This window comes from Enhydra lutris, unplaced genomic scaffold (assembly GCF_002288905.1).
Source record: "Enhydra lutris kenyoni isolate GAN:26980312 unplaced genomic scaffold, ASM228890v2 scaffoldscaffold22, whole genome shotgun sequence".
Taxonomy (NCBI): Eukaryota; Metazoa; Chordata; class Mammalia; order Carnivora; family Mustelidae; genus Enhydra; species Enhydra lutris.
In genome coordinates this window covers 14,271,142-14,290,089 of record NW_019154106.1, presented here as the reverse complement: position 1 = coordinate 14,290,089, position 18,948 = coordinate 14,271,142, and the positions used below count along the sequence as shown (strand labels likewise).

Below are 18,948 nucleotides of genomic sequence, written 5' to 3'. Positions count from 1 at the left end.
CAAGATGGTTAATTCACCTTTTTTTTTTTTTAGAGAAAGAGAGAGTGCAAGTAGGGTTGGGTGGGGGGCAGGGAGAGAAGAGAGAGAAAGAGAATCTCAACCAAGCTCTGCACCCAGAGTAGAGCCTGACACATGGTTCTATCTCATGACCCTGAGATTACGACCGGAGTCAAAATCAAGGGTCAGAAGCTCAACTGAATGAGTCACCCAAGTGCCCCAATTCACTAACATTTTGAACCACATTTTTCTCTCCTGTTACCTGGAGTAGATGATGAATGTATTTATGTAATCTCAAATTATTTCCATTACTTTGCTCTATTTCTAGGAAACAATATGTGTAACCTCATAAATGAACTGATGTGCAGTTAAAATCAATTCAAGAAATAAAATCCTAATATATAGGTCTTATACTTGCATGTAATAATACTAGAGATACTGAGAAGTGTATTGTGCAGGAATAATCTGTATTTATTTCACCCCTATTAAAAGTGGAATTATTTTTCTATTGTTTTTGTCTGAGTTCATCATATTTTTCTGTATTGCTTGACTTATTCCATCTTCTTTCAATTCAAATATTTTCTCTTAAACCTTTGTTTAATTCTTATTCAAAATGAGTTTTAAATCTTCCTATTTATATTCCAACGAGAATCACTTTTTTAAGCCAATCTTTTGTTCCTGAGGGAATAAATATATGCAATATTATTGTTCTACTTTATGTACCTCTCCATCACTTTTGCTAAATATTGAAAGTTTAATCTCATCATACAGCTCAATAACCTCCCTTATTAACACATCCTGTACAATGCATGATAAATATCAAGTAAGCTTTAATCCAATCCAAAAAAATGACCCATTCAGTGCAATTTTTTTCCATATATTGCTCTTTACCTATGTAAGATTCCACTGTAATCAAATGCAACTCCCTTTCTTTATATTCTTTTTTTTAAAATTTAACCTATTAAAGTGTAACTTTCATTAAACCTAATTATTATTTATTCTGAGCATGCAAATGGTCAGAGCATAAGAATGGGACTAACACATACACACACTATCTTACTTCACTTAATAATGCCATCTAATATTAGGCAGTCAATACTGCTTAATAATTTCATTATACCTTAATATTTGTTCTCCAACTTTCCAAAACAAATATTAAGTTTTCCTACTTCACCAAATCCACTATTCCTGTCTCCACCTTATATCCCTATCAGCTGGCATTTTTGCCTTAATGCTTTGATAAATAAAACTGAACAAAAAAAATAAAAAAAAATAAATTTTAAAAACTGAGCAAATTCTCTCATATTTTCCCATTTCCATTAGAACTAGTTTTCAAAATTACCTTAAGTGAATATTTTTATTACAAATATAATAATGATTGTTATTTTACATATATCTAATTTTACTTTATCATTAAGAAAGATAAGAACTATATGGATCATGTTAAGTAATGGGGAGTGCAGGGCAGGCTGCCCCAAATATACCACAATGGTATAATGATTATTTTGTATTAAAGTTACTTAAGAAACAGCCAGTACAAGAAAAGCACTCTGACACCCTCTCCTTTTGTCTCCAGAAAGCAGGAAATAAATTTTCCATATGAAAGGACCTGTAGCAGGATATAGAGAGACATTCCTATCTTCAGAGATAGGCAACTCAGGGTGGAAGAAACCTATTTAAACAAACCTTATTACTTTTACTGATTATTACCCCAGCCCAAATTCTGTTTGGAATCCCTTTGTCTAAGATGCATAAAAGCAACACGATTACTTCTTTAGGTCTCAATTTGTTTATTGGGCTTCTGAGGACACAAAATTAATTTTTTTTTCTCCTCTGTTTGTCTCAAGTCAGTTTCTCTTGGACCAGCCAGAAGAATCTTGAGGGATATAGAAAATTATTTCCTCCCCAAGAGTAGGTAACTCATTTTCAGATAAAGATCTCAAAATTTTATGCTTTTCTATTTTGTTCTTTGTATCTTGAGCCTCAATTTTAGAAGTACCCTTAAATAAAATAGTCTAGCTCAAAATTATAGCTTACCTTTATGAATTTGCATGAAGCTATCTATGGGAGTGTAGGTATTTTGTAACCAATAAAATTTTTATGTTCTTCTTTTGTGTTAGTAATTCACTGTAATTCTGCAGTACTCTTGCTGGCTTCAAACATTAGCTGCTTTTAAATAGGAAGTCGTCATGCTCATCCTGGGGGACATCTTCTCTCATGTATCATTTTGATTTCCAGAAGACTGCCTCTGTTGAGCAATCATTTGAGTTTATTTTATAAAACTTTCTCTGTAGATGACCTGTCCTTCTCTTCAGGTTCTTCTTGCAAAAAACTTCCCCACTATGGGGGGGGGCAGTCCCTAGGGGGAGAAAATGTGTCATTTTTTTGTCTAGTATTACTTTCAGGGAAATAGTTTAATTTTTTGTTTGTTTGTTTTTAGATCCTTAATAATTGGTATGGGTTTGCTTTTCTTACTTTCATTCTGTAATTCATCCTGGTCTAGATCCTCCACAACCTTAGAAAAAATGTTTTACATGTTTTATCACATGAACATGGTACTGGTTCTTAAATATATTAGGCGGTGAGATCCATTTTCAGAAGAAGAGAGGTCTGTTCCTAGATTAAATTTTGTGGAAATTGAAGCATGCCATGTCTGCTGACAAAAATCTAGATGGTTTAAAAAAAAAATCTAGATGGTTTTAAGTTATGTCATCTTCTCAGGCATCAGGGAAAATATCTAGCTGATTCAAAATGTAAACTACCTCAGAAATAAGCATTTAAAAATATTTAAGAAAGAAAGAGAGAGAGAGAGAAAAAGAAACTTCCCTGTCAAAATTGTTTTCCTATTTAGGCTACTTCTAGCTAGGTATGGAGATAAAATTATCATGCATAAAGTTGCAAACCCAATATCTACTTCTATTTGCAATTACATTTGTTTCTTCCTTTTGGGGGTTCTTTGGCTATTTGTGAAAATTCTGTGCTTCCATTTGTCAAAATGATACATTTCTATTTGTCCAGATAGTATGTTTTCAAAACTGCCTTTCCTTTCTGTATTTTAAGGCTGCTTCTCTTCACTATAGCATGCTTCCTATACATTGGCTCTCTAGACTCCTTATTGTCACTGATTTGATATTGCTGAGGGACTTCCTTCAGGTTTATATGCAAATGGGCACTTCATTCATGATTTGCCTTAAATAAGATGTCAGTTACTTACAGGCTGGGACATACTGAATGCCCATCCCACACTGGAGTAGACTGATCTATTACCTATCCTATCCTTAAGACAAAAAATTGAGTGTTTCTTTATTCAATTAATTATCACCATCACCAGAAAATAATAATAATAATTTAAAAAGTGAAACAGTGTCTTAGATGTATCAGTTTCTTAACAAAATAAAGAACATCTTTCATTTTTACTACAGTACAATTTTGTGACCAATAATTAAGAAACTATGGTTTCTTTCATCTAATAATCCTGTTGTACCCTAGTTTGCTCATGTTTGTAATTCCTCTTCCCAATGGGAGCCATTAAATCAGTAAGCATCCCCATATATTGTCTTTTAACATTACCTAAAAGGACATATACACTATGTTTATGGTTTATTTTGTTCACTGATAAGACTTCAATCAAGTTGTATATAATTGTGTTGTTCATTTTGATAGATCTCTACTTTTCCTTCATGTGAAATTTACAGTTGTTACAATTTTGATTTGATAAGTGTTTGCTTTCATGAAGGTTGCTAAAATAAACATTCTTAGAGGGTTCCCAGCACCCATGTGTATGCAATTCTGCTGGATTCGTACCTAAGAGGAGAATTATCTAGATGAAGGCAGATTACTCTAAATGGGTTAACAATTCACATGCTAGCATCAGAAGAGTTTCCATGGCTCGGCATACTATGACCAGTTTTCTTGTTTTACTTTTATCATTTTATTTTATTTTTTTCATCATGATAAATATACTCTTTCATCCCAATCCCCTGTTTCACACATCCCCCACCTACCACCCCTCTGGTAATTATCGGTTTGCTCTTTATTAGATAAAAGTCTGTTTCTTAATTTGTCTCTACCTCTATTTTCCCCCTGCTTATTTGTTTCTTAAATTTTACCTATTAGTGATATCATATGGTATTTGTCTTTCTCTGACTGACTTACTCCATTTAGCATTGTACTCTCTAGCTCCATCCATGTCATTGCAAATGGTAAGATTTCATTCTTCTTGATGGCTGAGTAATATCCCATTGTATATTTATACCACATCTTCTTTATCCAATTGTCAGCCAATGCACATTTGGGCTCTTTCCACAATTTGACTATTACAAATAATACTGCAAGAAATATAGGGGTACATGTGCCTCTTTGAATCAGTATTTTCCTATCTTTTGGATATATATCTAGTAGTGTAATTGCTGGGTCATAGCATAGTCCTATTTTCATTAAAGCTTTATTATGGTGCATTTCATATTTAGGTTTGCAAACTACCTGGATTTTTTTTTATAAATAATGTGAGGTATGGGTTTATTTTTTAAAATACATTCACTTCTAATTAAATTAGTACAATTTATAAAAAATCATCTTTTCTATATTATTCTGTGGTTTTTACATATTCAAGTGAGTCCATGAGCTTGGTATGTACTGGGCTCTCTATTTTGTGCCACTGGTCTCTTTATCTATCATTGAACTCCTTCCTCTGGTCTGAATTCCCAGTTTATAATGTCCCGATGCCCAACAGAGTGGGTGCTCCCACTCTACTTCTCTCCAGCAGTGGTTTGGCTATTGCTGGCTGTCTTCATTTCCACAACAGTTTTAGAATCAGGTTGGTACATTACAAACACATATCTTGCACACATACAGATGGGTTTTTATTGTATTGTATTGAATTTGTGGTTCATACTGAGGAAAACTGACACCTGAAAATTATTATTAATATTTTCAATTATTGAAAAATATTGAGTTTTGATCCATGAACATGTCCTTGCAATCCATTTACTTTACTTCTCTAAAACTTTCCTCAAATTATCTTATAGTTTACTGGGTAGACTTCCTGCATGTTTTTTTATTTTAACTAGATTTCTCTTAAGAATTGGATATATTCGATCCTATTTACATAGTGCTTTAATGTTAACTTATGTTTGCTTCTTTTGTGTGGAAATACATTGATTTTGCTTATTGATTATGCATTCAGCACATATATAGGATTAATTTATTAACTCTAGTAATTTCAATGTAGATTCTGGAATATTTCTATATCTATATTTATATATTTTTGCCAATAATTACTTTAATACCTATCTTTCCAATTCTCACATCATTTCTTTGTCACTGCAGAATCTAGTATTGCCAGTAAAATGATGAACACGAACTCTAAGACACAATCTTTTTCATGGTCTCAATTGCAGAAAGACACATTTCAATATTTTTACACATAATTATGTTTATTAGCTCATACTCTAACACGTCTCTTCCTTATTGCCATTTATATGTACTGTACCTTATATAAACTAGTGAGTGTGGGATCCTTCCTCTCCTCTTTTCATTTATCATTTCTTCATTGTCTTCACTTATCATTTTTAACTTAATAATATGTAAGATTTTTTTTCTGTAGGTGAGTCTTATTGCTGAGATAAAAAAAGAAACCTCAGTGCCTGTCATGATGGAAAATATTCTTTAACCTCTGATTACCAAACTAAATTAAAAAGTGTTCTATTACAAATGCAATCTCAATCACTTTACTGTACATGATTTACTTCATAATTTTAGACTATCTTATTAACGTATTTTTTAACAGATTTATTTATTTATTTATTTATTTATTTATTTATTTATTTTGGAGTGAGAGGGATTGACCACGTGTGAGGGGAAGGACAGAGGGAGAGAATCCCCAAGCAGACTCTCCACCAAGTGTAGAGTCCTAAGCCAGAGATCATGACCTGAGCTGAAACCAAGTTGGATGCTCTCAATTGACTGAAGCAACCAGGCTCTCTTCTTACTAATGTATTTATCTAAGTATTTAACTGCTTCTTCCCATGTATATGTAAGTTACATAACAACTAGATTTTTTTTTCTTTGAAATCCACGATTGTAACGATATCATATGGTAACACAAAATAATATATAGTAATACAAAGCTATTTTAGACATCACAGATTAGATCAGTTACCATCTGAATACTCCTTTAGGGACCACAGTCAATGTCACATGGAGCAGAATAATCACTCAGTGGATCCTGCTCCAATTCCTGACCCTTGTTCTAAGCTACAAACCTAGGGTGTGATTTGTTATGCAACAGTAAAAAACTGAAACAGGACACTTCCAAATGGTTATGAAATCAACGTTCTTACCTTTCCTTCCATTATTTCTCTAGATGGTTAATATGTTTTAGTCACAGTTATTCTCTGAACATTCTCTTCTCTGAAAGGAGTACCTTAATTGTTCTGTATTTTTAGATGTCTTTATTGATGCCATGATACCTCTTTAAACAAGAGAACTAACTGATTTATAAATTATGGATATTATTTAAACTTATAGAGAAGAGATACAATAAATAAATACCTTAAAACAATAAAAAAACTGTATACAAACTACATTATTTTCCAATCAAGTTTGATTGAAAATATATCCAAATGAGTTTTCTGTATTTTAATGGGAAACATTTAAAGAAATATAAGACTTTTGCTTCTTAACTGTAACTTTTGTCTGTTTAGTATAATGATTCTCTTTTCTCATTTATCCTCCTTTCATCCAGAACAACTTGGCAAAATAATGCAATAAATATCAGAAACGCTGCTATATTAATCTCAATTATATGTTCCACCAAAAGAATAAAAAAATTAAGTCAAGTAATCTTAGAGAATGGGTGAATCCTTTTGGGAACAAAGTAGTTCAATCCCATACATATTGTATGTCTGAAAAACACAGTACACTCATTTTTTGCATTAATAAAATCTAAGGTAAGACATTATCAAAACATCACTGGTCATGATTCAGCCATATAGAAAAAGCATATGTCAAAGAGAAGATCAGGCTGACTATAGAATAAAAAAAAAAAAGGGAGATGGTAAAAGATGCATTGCCATCTTATCAATTTCTAAATATCCATAATCAAAGGGCTTTTGTTTGTTTTAGTCTTTCCTTTGGTGTTCTCAAAATCATAACAATTTTAATATTAATAATAATAATAATAATAACAACAGTTTGATGAATGGTAAAATGTCTCATAAAAGTATAAGCATGTAGATATTTAGCAAATATTCTCCAAAAGCTTACTATATTTACAATCGAATAATTTCACGAGAAGAAAAAAAGACTGTTACATAAAAGGGAAAGTATCAAAAACATTCACTAGACCATCTTTTATTTTTTTTTTAATTTTTTTTTTTAAAGATTTTATTTAGTTATTTGACAGACAGAGATCACAAGTAGGCAGAGAGGCAGGCAGAGAGAGGGAGAGGAAGGGAAGCAGGCTCTCTGCTGAGCAGAGAGCCCGATCGATGCGGGACTCGATCCCAGGACCCTAAGACCATGACCCGAGCCGAAGGCAAAGGCTTAGCCCACTGAGCCACCCAGGCGCCCCTAGACCATCTTTTAATTGCAAGTTCCTGAAATAAAGTCCATTTGCTCTAAGGAAAAAATAAAATAAAATAAAATAAAGACTATAATTTTTAGGTGGAAAAAAGTATATGGCAACAATTACTAAATAAGAAAAATTACATTTTTCAGTAAAAAGTAACTAGTAGTTACTAGTAATATTGAAGGAGAAGTAGAGTGGTGGCCTGAATATGGAATTGGCTGGATACTTAGTTTCTTAATTTCTTAATTGGCATGACCACCTTGTGGATATAATCCCAATATTAGAGTCCAGCAAAAAACAAGTTCAGCAATGAGTACAGGTAATTAATGAATAGTTAGGTAGGAAAACAAACTGAGTACTAATTTTTGATTGCACAATGGCAGAATTAAATAAGAAAATTGACAATAAGTTCAAATCAGCAACTAATACATTAAACTTCAAGGCAACAATTTTCTCAAGGCTATCATGACATCCTTATTTCTCAGAGTGTATATCATGGGATTAAACATTGGGGTGACGATGGTATAGAAAAGAGAGAGAAACTTGTCTGTTCTGGAAGAATGTTTAGTTTTGGGCCGTAAATATGTAATGATTGCAGATCCAAAGAACATGGCCACAATTATGACATGAGATGAGCAGGTGGAGAAAGCTTTGGTTCGTCCTGTAGCTGATGGCAACCTCAGGATGGTAGAGATGATTTTACTGTAGGATCCAAGAATCAACAGAAAAGGGATCATAACAAAGAGCATAGCAACTGTGAAGACTAACATCTCATTCAGGAAAGTGTCCCCACAAGCCAGACTGAGTAGTGGGGGAATGTCACAGAAGAAGTGATTGATTTGGTTGGACCCACAATATGGCAGAGAGAAAATCTGGCATGTCTGTCCTATCTCGACCAGAATGCCTGTGATCCAGCAGGCTGCCACCAGCTGGACACAGACCTTGTGGTTCATGACGAGAGGGTAGTGCAGAGGGTTACAAATGGCAATGTAGCGGTCATAGGCCATCACTGTCAGAAAGAGGCACTCTACGTTTCCGAGCATAAGCACAAAACTCATTTGTGTTGCACAGGCAAACAAAGAGATACTTCTTTTTTGAGTCCAAAGATTTGTGAGCATTCTGGGAAGAGTGGCAGACACAAAACAGACTTCCAAGAAGGAAAAATTACTAAGAAAAAAATACATGGGGGTCTGGAGAGCCTGGTCAAGCCTGGTTACAAGAACAATAATGCCATTTCCCATCAGAATTATCACGTAGACAAAGAAGAATATTATGAAAAGAAACATTTGAAGATTGGGATAATCAGAAAATCCCAAAAGAATAAATTCCGTCATTGAAGTGAGATTTACTTCTACTGGGTTTTTTCCCATCTGAGAAAACAATAAAATTAGCCACTTATCTTTTGAGGGCTGCTTTCCAGTTTTTTTTTGTTTTGTTTTATTTTTTTTTAAATTTCTAATGGACTAAAGGGACTTGGGGGAATTAGCACATACAATTTCTATTGTTTACTAATTTCCAACTTTTTATATCCTGGGCTCTAAGAACACAACTGAAGTCTAATGGAGAATACATGCTCAATTCTAAATATATCAACGTATTTGATATTTAAGGCTAGGTTTGGATTTGGATGAAAGTAATATGTTCTAGAATTATTAACTTTGAATTTTTGTATGTTTGTGTGTAGACCAAATTAGTCCATTTTTTTCTTCATATCAACAAACAGAATCCTGAGGCAGAAACTTTTACATCACATTTTCTCAGTGGTGTATTACCATCATATTTCAAATTATTACTGTTTTCTTGTAATTTCTCCACTCTTCCAAGTATAAGGCATGCCTTTCTTTCCACACTGTACAGCTATAACTGTTACTACTCATGCATGCATGTTATTTGAAACCATCTGGTTTCATTTATTTATCAAAATAAACAACATAGTCATCAGGTATCACAATGCAAGATCTTTTATTTATCTTACTCAAAGATGCAGTAAATGTTTGAGTGTTTCTTGAGCTATTGATTATTTAACTAATAATGACAATATTAAAGGAATTACATTGATGAAATGATTTCTAAAACTCTGCCTAGTAAATTTATCTTCCAGTGACTTGCTACCTGCCATTGGCCATTTTCGTCTAACAATTTTCATTTTAATAATATGTCAGAGGTGAAAAACATAAAAATCATAATGGAATGCTACAAAGTATTTTAAAATATCATTATTAGTTTCCAGAAATACCAAAGACAGAGAATATGTATTTTAAATAGAGAGTGAGCAAGTATATTTTGATCATGAGTAATTAATAAGACCTACAGAGACTCAATAATCTCATGTGTTGAGATATAGGTGGACAATATAGAAATTTAAACAAGAAAGACAATTACATTATACCATCAAACAATATCTGAGAAAACAAAGGACAAAAGTGATTTTAACTAAGTGACCATTGTGTTGGCCAAGAACATGCAATAAGATCTCTCATGTAGTCTAAAATGATCTTGAATTCTATGCTGGTGTCTTCATGGTACATTATAGGTGGAAGTACTTAAGCTCAAACAGTTGTATGACTAACCTAAAAACCCTTCTATTTGGGTCCCAAGATTCATGAGCATTCTGGGAGGGTAATGGATACATAGCAGATTTCCAAGAAGGAAAAGAAAATTCAAAGATTTTATTAGGAAAAACTTTAAAAACAAAATCTACATGGTAACCTGGACAATGGGGCCCAGTTCTTTCTTTTTTAGAAATAATGGCACCATTGTCCATCAGCATAAAGATATAGACAACTAAATCCTGTGGATTATCACTGTAAAATCTCCCCTGAAAGTTCCTTGAGGGTCATTCCATTACACTTTCTGAAAACAACCCAGGATAAAGAAACTATATCCCATTCAGCAGAGGCTCTGGAACGTTGGCTGTTGTGGAGACAGACTCCGAGCTTTGCCATATAACCTTACTTTCTTAATTGACTGCACTTTTTGACAATCCTATTGTAGTTTTTTTGTTTAGTAGCTCTTTTTTTTTTTTTTAAAGATTTTATTTATGTATTTGACAGAGAGAGAGAGATCACAAGTAGGCAGAGAGGCAAGCGAGGTTGGGGGGAGCAGGCTCCCCACTGAACAGAGAGCCTGATGCAGGGCTCCATCCCAGGACTCTGAGATCATGACCAGAGCTGAAGGCAGAGGTTTAACCCATTGAGCCACCCAGGAGCCCCCAGTAGCACTTTTTCTTAAAGTGTCTTTTCACATATATTTTCAGCCACCAATCTCAGGCCTTCATTCCTCTGTCCTCACTTGTTGACCTTGAGCTTAAATGCCCCTATTATTCAGCTCAATTTATTAGATTTCTTTAATTGTTAGAACTGTTATCATCTCATGAAAATATCTTTTAGAAGGCTTCTAGGTGGAAAACATAAAAGGGTTTTATTCAAAAATATTAACTAGAGAACACTGATTCAGATAAAAAACACTAAAGGCAATCAAACTTGGGGAAACAAGGATAGCCAGAAATGTGTTCACTACCAGTGGTCTGTACATGTGTGGGTGCGGGGAGAAAAGATGTCTACATCTGGTTTAACCCTATACAATATGCACCCTCCGTTGCCTTTGTTGGTCCTCCAAACATACTCCCTCAACACCATTTCTAAACTAAGGTAGCGGGTAAGTCCATTTCCTTTCTGCTGGACACTGGACATTCTGTTCTGCCTTCCTACTTGGGTCCTACTCCTCCCTCTCCAGTTGCAGTTATGGGAATTGATGGTACTTCCTCCACTCCAAAGGCCAGCCCACCCCTTACATGCAGCCTGGATGGGTTCCCCTTCTCACACTCCTTCCTCATTATCCCTTCCTGCCCCGTTCCCCTACTAGGCAGGGACATCCTCCACAAACTTCAGGTCACCATTCGTCTCTCTCCCTCTCCCTCGACTTCTGCTCACCTCATCCTCCCTCTACTCCCCTCTGACTCGTCCTCTATCCCAGACTGTCTCCCCTCCGTAGACCCGCAGGTATGGGACATTTCCAGATCTATAGTAGCAACCCACAGGCGAGGACTTAAGCCCATCATCAACTGCCTCCCGCAGCAGGGTCTCCTTATCCCCATTAACTCTCCAAGCAACTAGATGTCACCGCCCAGGGATGGCAGCCCTGCCTCAGGGCCCTAGAGGCAGCTGCCTCTCTGACAAAAGAGGCCCTTAAACTTACCTTAGGACAGCCCATCATGGCCTTCTCCCCCCATTGACTGATGGACTTAGCCACAAATCCTTGGCACAACTCACTCCTTCCCGTCTCCAACTCTACCACCTGCTGTTCATAGAAAACCCCCAGGTCACACTCTGTCTCCCCTCACCTAAATACCGCCACTCTCTTGCGGACACCTTCGTCTACCCCCACTCCTTCCCATTCCTGCTCTCAACTCCTGGAAGAACTCTTCTCCCTCCCATCCAGGACTTTCGGACCGGCCGCTGCCTGACCCCAATCGCACTCTGTTTGTGGATGGGAGCTCCCTCATAGCTCCAGATGGACGGCCACATGCGGCCTATGCAGTGGTCATCCTGGACACTGTCATAGAAGCGGCCCCCCTTCCCATTGGGACTTCTTCTACCAGGGCCCTTCACTTATCTGAGGGACAACGGGTCACTATTTATACTGACTCCAAATATGCTTTCCTTATTACTCACACTCACTCTGTCCTCTGGCGAGAAAGGGGATTTCTCACAACCAAGGGAACCCCCATAGTCAACGGGCCTCTTATTGCCAAACTCCTTGAGGCTCTCAAGTACCCTACTGAGGTGGCTATTGTCCACTGCCATGGCCATCAGGCCTCCAAGGACCCCATCTCTTTGGGGAACAACAAGGCCGACTCTATTGCCTGACAGATGGCCTTAAACTCCTCTCCAGCCCTTCTCCTGTTTCTCAACATTCCTCACAGTCCCTCGTACACTGATGAGGAGACTCGAGCCCTCAAAACATTAGGTGGCAGGTTGGATGACAAGGGATGGTATTTTGTCCAGGACAAAATTGCCCTCCCGAACAGCCTAATCCACACCCTCATTAATGACATCCACCACATCGGTCCAAAGGCCCTATACCAATTTCTCCAACCTTTCACCACCCCCTCCTCCAAAAGACCATTAAGGAGGTACACCAGGCCTGCGGAACCTGTTCTGTGGTCAACGCCCAGGGCGGCTTCTGCAGACCAGGACCCACCCACCAGCTCTGCGGGCATCAGCCAGGCGAGGACTGGCAACTTGACTTCACTCACATGCCTCGACACAAAACCTTTAGATACTTACTAACTCTTGTGGACACCTTCACAGGCTGGATCGAGGCATTCCCCACCACTAGGGAAACAGTGGACGTGGTGGCTACAATACTCATCGAGCACATCATCCCGAGGTTCGGATTGCCCCGGACCCTCCAGTCAGACAACGGACCCGCCTTCATCTTCAGTGTAACTCAACAGGTAGCTGAGAGCCTCAACATAACCTGGAAACTTCACATCCCATACCACCCACAGTCATCGGGTAAGGTAAAGAAGGCCAACGGGCTGCTCAAAGCCCAACTCACCAAACTTACCCTAGAAACCCACCTTTCCTGGCCCACACTTCTGCCCCTGGCTCTCACCAGACTCCGGGCTACGCCCCAAGGGCCTTCGGGCTTAAGCCCATTCGAATTACTATACGGCCGGCCCTTTCTTATAAATCATAGCCTTCCAGCCATTTCCCTGCCTCTTTTATCCTATCTACCTTACCTCACTCTCCTCTGAGCTCTCTTTAAGGGCCCACGCCGACGCTGTCATCCCAGCCCCAAGCGACCATGCTTTCTAAGGGGATATACGAGATCTATCTCCTGGGGACCAGGTCCTTCTCAAAGCTTGCGGCCAGGCTCCTTACAAACCCGGTGGACCGGGCCTCATACGGTCGTCCTTACCACCCCAACTGCTGCGAAACTGTTGGGGCACTCTGCATGGGTACATATCAACAATCTCAAACGGGCACCCACAGATACTGATTGGACTTTCCAGATGGCAGGCCCCACCAAACTCCTCTTGGTTAGGGCCCCTTCTCATATTCCTTCTAATCCAGACAAACCAGGCGGAACCATGTGAGTCTAGCTGCACGAGGGGTTCAGGTACCTCTCGCTATTTTTCGGCCTTTACTTATATGCCTGCAACCTGCTACCGGGGAAAGGAACCAACAACCTGTACGTATGACCAGAAAACCTATTGGGTCTCTGACCTCGTGACAGCCAAATGCGGTATTGCCCCCTGCAACATCTACCTCAGGTCTGGAAAAGTTTGCTGGACCTATCTGGGTCATGTCGGTCTCTCTGACGGGGGGGTGGGGGGGGGTGTCCAGGACCAGGCTAACCGCGAACGCATTAAAACAGCGGTCACGGACCTGACCAAATGACTCCAAACCCCCAGTGACCCGGTCTATAAGGGCATCAATCTTGGTAGCATACAAAAAGTCCCTGCCACCGAACAACTGACAGTGGCCCTCCTGAACTCTAGTTACAACCGATGGTGAAATGTGTCGAAGAACGGTGACAGTGACTGCTGGATCTGTTTCCCTTTTTCAACACGTTCCAACATCGTAGGGGTACCCCTCCCTATTGACTGGCCACTCCCCAACTCCACGGCTACAAATAATACGGTCCATATCGGCCCCATCGGGGGAAACATACCTATTATTAATGTGTCCTCCCCCCTTACCACAGCAGCTGCCAACATCACTAACTCCTCCCTCCCGTACTGTACTCCCTCGGGAATATTTCTCTCGTGCCCTCAGGGAACCTGTCGCTGCCTGACCACTAATGACTCCCTAGGCTGTATATTCATTCTACTATCTTCCTTCTACCACCATCTACTCTGAATCCCAGCTGTAATCCATCCTATTCCCCCAACACCGTGGAAGAAGGGCTGCCTTCCTCCCATTCATAATAGGGGCAGGAATAGCTACAGGGGTGGCAATCGGAAGAGCGGGGATAGGAACTTCCATAGACTTTTATTACAAACTCTCCCAAGCCCTGAATGATGACATGGAACGGGTTGCTGACTCCCTCACAGCCCTACAGACGCAAGTTACCAGCCTGGCGGCCTTAGCTCTACAGAACCGAAGGTCCTTAGACCTTCTGACCGCCGAAAAAGGGGGGACCTGCCTATACTTAAATGAAGAATGTTGTTACTTTGTTAACCAATCAGGTATAGTTACCTCCAGAATTAAAGAACTCAGGGATCGGATCCAAGCGTGGCGGCAAGACACGTCCTCCTGGGGCCTGGACCCCTACACCTGGGTAACCTGGCTACTCCCTCTGGCGGGACCTGTATGCATAATCCGCCTTCTAGTCGCAGTTGCTCCTTGTCTTTTCTGATGCTTGCAGGGTCGCCTACAAGAACTTGCCCGAGTGTTCGTCAATCAACTCCTCCTCCAGCCCTACTCTTGCCTGCCCACTTCCGACTACCCCTATGAAATTTAGCACCTGTGCAATGTCATAGGTGAGGAGTACAGTCCTCCACTGGTGGACGGAACTGAAGCCTGGCCACTCCACTGCTAGTTTGTGACCTGGTACAAGTTACTCTGTTCTCTCAGTCAAAAGTGATCCTGCTGTTGTTCCAATGCTTTGGGTCATTATGTGAATTAAATCATTTAATATATGCAAAAAACTGGAAGAAGCCTTGGCATTTATAAAAGTTAACACCTGTGCTAGTTATGACCATTATAACTAAAAACTAGGCTTTATTCTTCTGCATTATACTCATTATAATGAGTTCATTATATTATTGTGAGTTCTACACAACTTGGAAAAATGCCCTGTAAATAACTTTTCTTTGTGTCACACAATTATTAGAGAAATACAGTGAGATTTTAAAGCGATCACCAAATGTTATAGAAATCCCAAACAATTAAACACTCACGTTGCAAATTCTCCTGAATTTTCTGCCAATATGTAGAGTTTTTGAACTATTAACCTTGCCTACAGGATGCATAACTGTTCGAGATTTAGTGCTGCAATTTGCTAAATTCATTTTGTTTTTCTTTCTTTCACCGACACTAAATTATCTGATAGGAAGGACTGTGATCCCTTTCCTATTAGGGATACACACAGATCAAAAAAAAAAAATACAATATATGTATCACGGTGCTCAATATTTGATTCTACAATGAACAGAAGATGTAGATGCCATTTAAGAATCATCACTCTTAAAAGGGATGAAAGAATTAGTGCAAGAAAGAACAGGAGTCTAATGTTTGTGCATCACTTTAAAGAATGGCAGCATTTGGTTTAAATAATTTCATTCTAATTATTTCAATGTAACAGCCTCCAGTGCTGAATAAAATATAATTTCTAGTTGGACAAACCCTATGTTTTCACACTTAAATCATCAAGGTAAAACATGAACCATGTAAGATTTGCATATGCTACTCTCATGAGGGAACAGAGTAGAAAGAGCAAATTTTTACTCTCTGTCTCTCACAAAATTATCTATATTATTCTTCTTTCCTATAAATGTTTAATTATTTACTCATCAAGAAAAAAATAAAAATGTTCTCATATAGCTATTTTTTTAAAATTCAAGCTTCTACTCTCGGGAAATATCCAAATGATTGAGGGACTGGGCAATATTACTCTAAATCAGTTTGATATTTGCCATATTAACATCTCTACTGACTTTACTTATGTTTGTATATTTACTATTGATGAGCAAATGAAACCCTATAATTAATTCTAAGATCATTTTTTCTTTATTTTGAAGAATAAAATATTCCTTGAATTCCCATAAAATTGTGATTGTATTAGCTGAATTATTTTATTTTAAAATCTTTTAGTACATGTCATCAAGACTAAAATTATGAAATAAATATGTATTCATTATCAGGTCTTGGCTCAAAATTAAGTTTGACTCTATTATGCGTTTACCATACTTACGGAAAATATATCAAGTTATTCAAGTTTTGAGGATTCCAAAGAGATTTAATATCACTATTTAATATTATTATTTAACTATAAATTATATTTAATATCAGAAATATGTAGGACTTGCTTTAATATGACACATTTGCTATATATATTAAATCTTAATTTTTAAACTTAAACATATTATAACTGAAGCTTCCAACAGTATGAAATAGTTCATATTTACCTTTCTTAGTAGAGATGATGCTGATTTTTTTCTCACTGTAGAGGATTTAAATATCCATATTACTTTAGATGATATCACTTAGTCCATCAAAGACATTCAACCATAAATTGTTCTGTTCTTTCCAAAAATAAAGTGCTGTTTAAATAAAAGGTAGTCATCTTTACACTGTGGGTTCTCTCCAACCAGAAATGCTTAAATCTCTAATTACAAGTATCATTTTGGCATTCTGTGATTTGTTACATTTTTTTCCAGATAGCTCTCACTCTACCCAGAATACTTTCTCTTCAGCCTCTCCATGGAATGATGCATACAGTGTGTCTTATTTGTTACTATGAATAGAGTACTGAGCAATATCATTTAAGACCATCCAAAACTGATATACATCCAATTCATCCACTGTTATGAATACTCCATATAGAGCTTCTGTTTCTGTTAGACTCGTTCCTGTCACTTTCCTAAACCATTTCTTTTCTTACTCTTCTCTATATTCAGAGTTCTGCCTGTGTAATAGTTGTAAATGTCCTGATGACAAATACTATTTTAACCTGTTCTTTTCTTGATTTCTTCATGAGCACCGAGGCAGCCTGAGAGCTAGCTGTTGGATGTATTATATCTAGTTTTAAAAATTAATTTTGGGGGATGCTTGGATGGCTCAGCCTATTAAGCTCTCAGTCTTTGGCTCAGGTCATGATTCTGGAGTCCCAGGATAAAACCCCACATTGGGATTCCTGCTCAACGGAGTGTGCTTCTCTCTCTGCCCCTCCCTCTGCTCATTCTCTCTCTCTCTCCCTCTTTCTCACATAAATAAAGAGAATCTTAAAAAATAATTTTGGAACCAATATGACCTTTAGTAGGGGAAAATTCTTTTTCATACAGCATTTTGTCATCTGCCTCTAATTTTATTTCCAGTCTGAATCCACTTGTTTTTTTAAAGATTTTATTTATTTGTTTGACAGACAGAAATTACAAATAGGAAGAGAGGCAGGCAGAGAGAGAGAGGTGGGGTGAGGCAGGCTCCCCACCGAACAGATCGATGCAGGGCTCGATCCCAGGACCCTGGGATCATGACCTGAGCCAAAGGCAGAGGCTTTAACTCACTGAGCGACCCAGGCACCCCCTGAACCCACTTTTAAGTGGAAATACTACCAAACAACATGTAGGATAATTATTCGATTTTTTTCCCAGCTGCGTGGGAAAGATGCCAGGAAAAGCATGTCTCTAAGCTTCAATTCTGGAAAAGACAATGACTTCCAACACTTAGATTGTTTAAAAATCATGGCTTGGGTTCAATTCCTCAAAAATAGGATGTTGTTTCTTGTTATTTAATAAATAGTGATTTCTACGAGTTTATGATTAGAAAGAGAAAATATTTCGAAGAGAGAGAACTCCTATGGTAATGTGATAACAGAGTGATTAGGAAAACTAATTATGAAATATTAGGAACACATGCAGGGGAACATAGAAGGCAGTGAGGAGGAGGGCGACAGATTTCACAGGGAAGACAGACATGACAGAGCTCAGCAAGTGAGTGAGAGGAGGGCCAGGCAGGTGTTACTGAGAATGTACATCCAACAAGTATCTCTGCCGAAGGGTTCGAAGCCTCATAATACTAGTACCGGGCATGGGTAAGGACATCTTCTGATGCCATAGAGTAGAATGATAGAAAAAGATTCCAATACAAATGAGAATTTATCGTTCAATAAAGCTCGCCTACCAAATTGGCAAGACGTGGACATTTAAAATGCATGTTACTGGGACAGCATGGAAAGCTTTGAAGAGAAAATACAGATTTTCATTAAAACATCATACTACAGCAAGGAAATCTTCTAATGAGCTATAGGTTTAAATATTTTAAAAGATAAGATAATGAAAGAGTTCTAAGTTTTTATAATTTTTTTAAAGTTTTTGTAATATTGAAGCACAGAAAGATTATGTAGCTTTGGCTCAAAATTAAAAATGCAGGACATAAAAATTGAACAAAAAAGAAAACAACTACATAAAAATAAGTAATTCTATGTGGTAGAAACAAAGTTGAACCGAAAGAAAAATCAAAATACTATTGATAATGTTGATAAAACGTAATATCTCAGATAAGGTGTTATTTGCCATTACAAATAACATCTTCTTAAATATCAAGAATTCCAAAAAGAAAGAAAGAGGGAAAAAAAAAATGAAGGAAGAAATGAAAGAAGGAAGGAACTGAAGGAAGGAAGGAAAGAAAAGAAGGAAAACAGGTCAAGTA

The 18,948-nt window shown here is 37.6% G+C and overlaps 1 protein-coding gene across 1 annotated transcript; it reads right to left on the bottom strand.

Annotated features, from left to right (window-relative positions):
* Positions 1-8,004: 8,004 nt before the first annotated feature.
* Positions 8,005-8,937, bottom strand: LOC111149874 (olfactory receptor 10AG1-like). Its single transcript, XM_022507176.1, has one exon. It carries the CDS (start codon positions 8,935-8,937, stop codon positions 8,005-8,007), a length of 933 nt encoding a protein of 310 aa, XP_022362884.1.
* Positions 8,938-18,948: the final 10,011 nt, after the last annotated feature.